Below are 3927 nucleotides of genomic sequence, written 5' to 3' on the forward strand. Positions count from 1 at the left end.
ACAGTTGAACGGCTTCTCCAAACAGGATGATCCAGTAGCAGGGACCAGCGGCCACGCGACTGAGGGCACCAGCCTGGCGTGCCCGTGCTCCCATGGCCCACCCAAGCCCCGCGTGCAAAGCCTCCTCCCGGGGGGACCCGGCGCCCCAGGCCCCATGTACAATCGGGGGTGCGCAGACCCGGCACGCGCTCGGGGACACCTTGCGGGGTTGGGGGGCGTGGGCGCGGGGCAAGCGGATGATGCAACCGCCCCTCGGCACCTCCCGTGCCCCTCGATTGGCCGGCGTCTGGCGGCCGCCCTGCGGAGGCGGGGCCGGCCGGGCCTGGGTGCCGCGTGGCGGGCGCGGCTCTGGGGATCCTGGCGACTTGAGCGGGGTACCTGGGTGAGTGGGCGCCGGGCTGGAGTCCGGCGGGGGCGGTGGTGCGGTAGGAGGTGAGCATCCGCCCACCGGCTCTAGGAAGGGGAGGGGAAGCTCGGACGTGGGGGGCTTCCGGGCCCGATCCGTCGCCCCCCGCGGCTCTCCGACCCCTTCCGGAGGCCGGCGCGCCCCTCCCCGTCTCCTTGGTCTGAGACCCGCGGAGCAGGTCGGAGACCGCACTGTGGGGAGAGACTGGAGCGGTTACCACGCGGGGCTGTCGGGCCGCAGAGGGGAAAGTTGGACCCGCTGGGAAGGGGGGAAAGGGGAAGATGGGCACAGGACCAGCGGCCCAGCGGCCAGGCCTGGCGCTGCACACCTGACTTCTTGCTCCGGATCCTGCCCCGTCTCGCCCGCAGTTGCTCCTGCATAGCCGGTGCCAGCTGCGAGGGCTGTGGGCGGGGCCTCCGTCCAGCATGAGCGTGGGCTTTATCGGGGCGGGCCAGCTGGCCTTCGCCTTGGCCAAGGGCTTCACGGCAGCAGGTAGGCTCTGCAGCCAGGAGGGCGTGGGGCTGGGAAAGGGCGGGCCCCTGGCGCAGGGGGCGGGGGAAGGCAAGGGTTTGAGCCCTCTGGGAAGTGGCCGACTTGGGACGTCTGGGTGGCCCAGGGGTCGCTTTTACTTTGAGTGATGGGATTTCCACTTTCCTTCCTGGGAATGTGAGGAAGGGAGGCCGGCCCGGGCCCTGAGGAAGGAATCTGTTACCCGCAGGGATCCTGGCTGCCCACAAGATAATGGCCAGCTCCCCGGACATGGACCTGGCCACGGTTTCTGCCCTCAGGGTAGGTGAAGGAGGGAGGGGGACAGGGAAGCAGCCCCTGAAGGGGCCAGTGTGTCTGGGGAGAGTGTGTGATAGCCTTGACCCTAAGGGCCAGGGGCCGAGGCCCTGTCGGGAAACCCCATACCGCTCCCCCAGTCCGGAGAGGTGGGGCCCTGGGTGCAGTATCTCACAGACCCCGCCTCCTGGCCTGCTGATCGTGCCCGTTGCTTAGCTCCTGGGAACCGGTGACAGGCACTTGTGTAACTAGTGGGGAGGGTGTGCTGGTCTGGAATGGGGTTCCCCAAGGAGCCACCATAGGGGCTGTGGGGGCCACAGTGTGGGGGCCCAGTCAGACACATCTGAGGACTGAATACAGTTGGCTCGCCACAGCTGAATTAGGGCTCCAGATCCAAGGGAGGGCAGGCTCCGGGCTTGCCACTTCCCACCCTGACACCTGGGGACGGCGGCCCGAGGCCCGAGGCGGGGTGGCTCAGGGCTGTGGCACCGATGGATGGAGGTATTGTTGGCAAAAGGGTCGTATTCCAGAGCAGAGCGTTCTCTTCCCACTTCCGGGCGGGAAGGGCCGAGGGGGCTGTCAGAACTCCTTGGCCTGAGCTCCGTGCTGTGCTCCACGTGGGGCTCTGGGCTCGGGGAGGACGCCAGGGGTGACCAGCCACCACGGGAGCCCACGTTGGCGCTCCCTGCAGAAGATGGGCGTGAACCTGACACCGCACAACAAGGAGACCGTGCGGCACAGCGACGTGCTCTTCCTGGCCGTGAAGCCGCACATCATCCCCTTTATCCTGGACGAGATTGGTGCCGACATTGAAGATCGGCACATCGTGGTGTCCTGCGCGGCTGGGGTCACCATCAGCTCCATTGAGAAGGTGGGTGCTGGGGATCCGGGCCAGTGGGACTGAAGAGCGGGTGGACGTGTGTGCAGTCAGGAGCTCTGGCTGTGAAATGGGCACAGTGGCCCAGCCCCCAGGCGGAAGGGCGGGAAATGCTCAGGTGCCGAGCGCGTTCACATTCATGCCCAGCACACCCTGCTGGTCAAGGGCAGGATGGACTCATAGCTGATTTCTCCTCCAGAAGCTGACGGCGTTCCAGCCGGCCCCCAAGGTCATCCGCTGCATGACCAATACACCCGTGGTGGTGCGGGAGGGGGCCACTGTGTACGCCACGGGCACCCACGCCCAGGTGGAGGACGGCAGGCTCCTGGAGCAGCTCATGAGCAGCGTGGGCTTCTGCACAGAAGTGGAGGAGGACCTGATCGATGCCGTCACGGGGCTCAGTGGCAGTGGCCCAGCCTATGTGAGGCCCTGGGGATAGGGGGCAGCTGGTGGCCGTGGGCTGTGCTCAGAACCTCAGGGCACATCCTCCCCCCTTCTCCCTGCTCTGGCTGCCGTGGGCAGAGCTGCCGGGCCCACCGTTGCCTGGAGGAGGAGGAGGAGGAGGAAAGGCCTAGGGCGGTGGCTCAGGTGCCTTCTCCCCTGCAGGCATTCACAGCCCTGGAGGCCCTGGCCGATGGGGGCGTGAAGATGGGGCTCCCTCGGCGCCTGGCCATCCGCCTCGGGGCCCAAGCCCTGCTGGTCAGTGTTTCTCTTGATCCTCTGCTGGGGCCCACTCCTTGCCAGACCTGGTGCAGTCACATGGGGGCAAATGGGTGGAGTTGGTGCCCCGCCCCAGCCAGTTCTCTCTCTGGCTGTAGGGAGCCTCCAAGATGCTCCTGGACTCGGAAAAGCACCCAGGCCAGCTCAAGGACAACGTGTGCTCTCCCGGCGGGGCCACCATCCACGCCTTGCACGTGCTGGAGAGCGGGGGTTTCCGCTCACTGCTCATCAATGCTGTGGAGGCGTCCTGCATCCGCACACGGTGCGCCCCCGCTGCGCCCCCAGCCGCGCCCCCAGCACACCAGGGCCCCACACACTGGGCTCAGCCGTCACTCAGCGGATGTTTGTCCCTCAGTGCATGTTTAGCGAGGCCTGGTAGCAGCGCCCCTCGCCATCCACTGGTCTGTGAGGATGGGCGCCCTCAGTGCCTGCGCTCTGGTCCCCACATAGTCTTCCCTCTGCAGCCCTCAGATGGGGGTGATCGTCCAAGTCGGGGAGGCAGGCCAGGGGGAACGCGAGGAAATCCCTGTGGGCCTGATGACACCTTCCTCCGTGCGCTCCTCCTCCTGGGGAGTTTAAGCCAGTTAGACAGGGGATGCGCCGCCGGCAGCAGCTCGATGAGAGCAGAACAAATATCAGAGAGGAGGGAGGCAGGGTTGGTACCTCGGCTTGGAGCCGTTGTGTCCCTAGTTCAGGTCTGCCCGACGGACAGGCGTCCCTCTCACGTGCCTGCCTGGCCGTGGCTGAAACCTGGAACTTCTCCGGGCGCCACGACTGGCTGAGCCGGGAAGCAGCACCCCCCACCCCCACCCCGGGTACCAGCCTTCGGGGGATACAGATGGGGCACGTGTCACGTGCCTGGGGCACGATGGGCCGGGGTCCGGGGGGCTGCGAGTGGAGCGGTGACCCTGAGCTGATTGAAGGAGGGAAGCACATGGCTGTCCGGGGGGTGCGTGGCTGGTGGAGGGAACTGTGGGTTCGAAGACCTCAAGATGGGTGTGACTGCCCAGCGGTGCCCAGGGCGGCAGGTGCTCCCTCTTCCCCAGTGGACAGCGGGCTCGGGAGGGAGGCAGAGCCGGGACCAACCCTCCTCACTGCCTCCTCAGGGAGCTGCAGTCCATGGCTGACCGGGAGAAGGTCT

The 3927-nt window shown here is 67.0% G+C and overlaps 1 protein-coding gene across 1 annotated transcript in view; it reads left to right on the forward strand.

Moving 5' to 3' along the window:
- Window positions 1-282: 282 nt before the first annotated feature.
- Window positions 283-3927, forward strand: part of PYCR1 (pyrroline-5-carboxylate reductase 1) — an 8114-nt gene continuing 4469 nt past the window's right edge. The window contains exons 1-8 of the mRNA XM_029927102.1: window positions 283-382; window positions 775-898; window positions 1125-1195; window positions 1881-2060; window positions 2266-2487; window positions 2673-2765; window positions 2885-3048; window positions 3893-3923. Of these exons, the coding sequence (XP_029782962.1) occupies window positions 832-898; window positions 1125-1195; window positions 1881-2060; window positions 2266-2487; window positions 2673-2765; window positions 2885-3048; window positions 3893-3923 (828 nt within the window). The 5' untranslated portion in view covers window positions 283-382; window positions 775-831. The remainder of the gene's footprint in view (window positions 383-774; window positions 899-1124; window positions 1196-1880; window positions 2061-2265; window positions 2488-2672; window positions 2766-2884; window positions 3049-3892; window positions 3924-3927) is intronic.

This window comes from Suricata suricatta, chromosome 17, assembly GCF_006229205.1.
Source record: "Suricata suricatta isolate VVHF042 chromosome 17, meerkat_22Aug2017_6uvM2_HiC, whole genome shotgun sequence".
NCBI lineage: Eukaryota > Metazoa > Chordata > Mammalia > Carnivora > Herpestidae > Suricata > Suricata suricatta.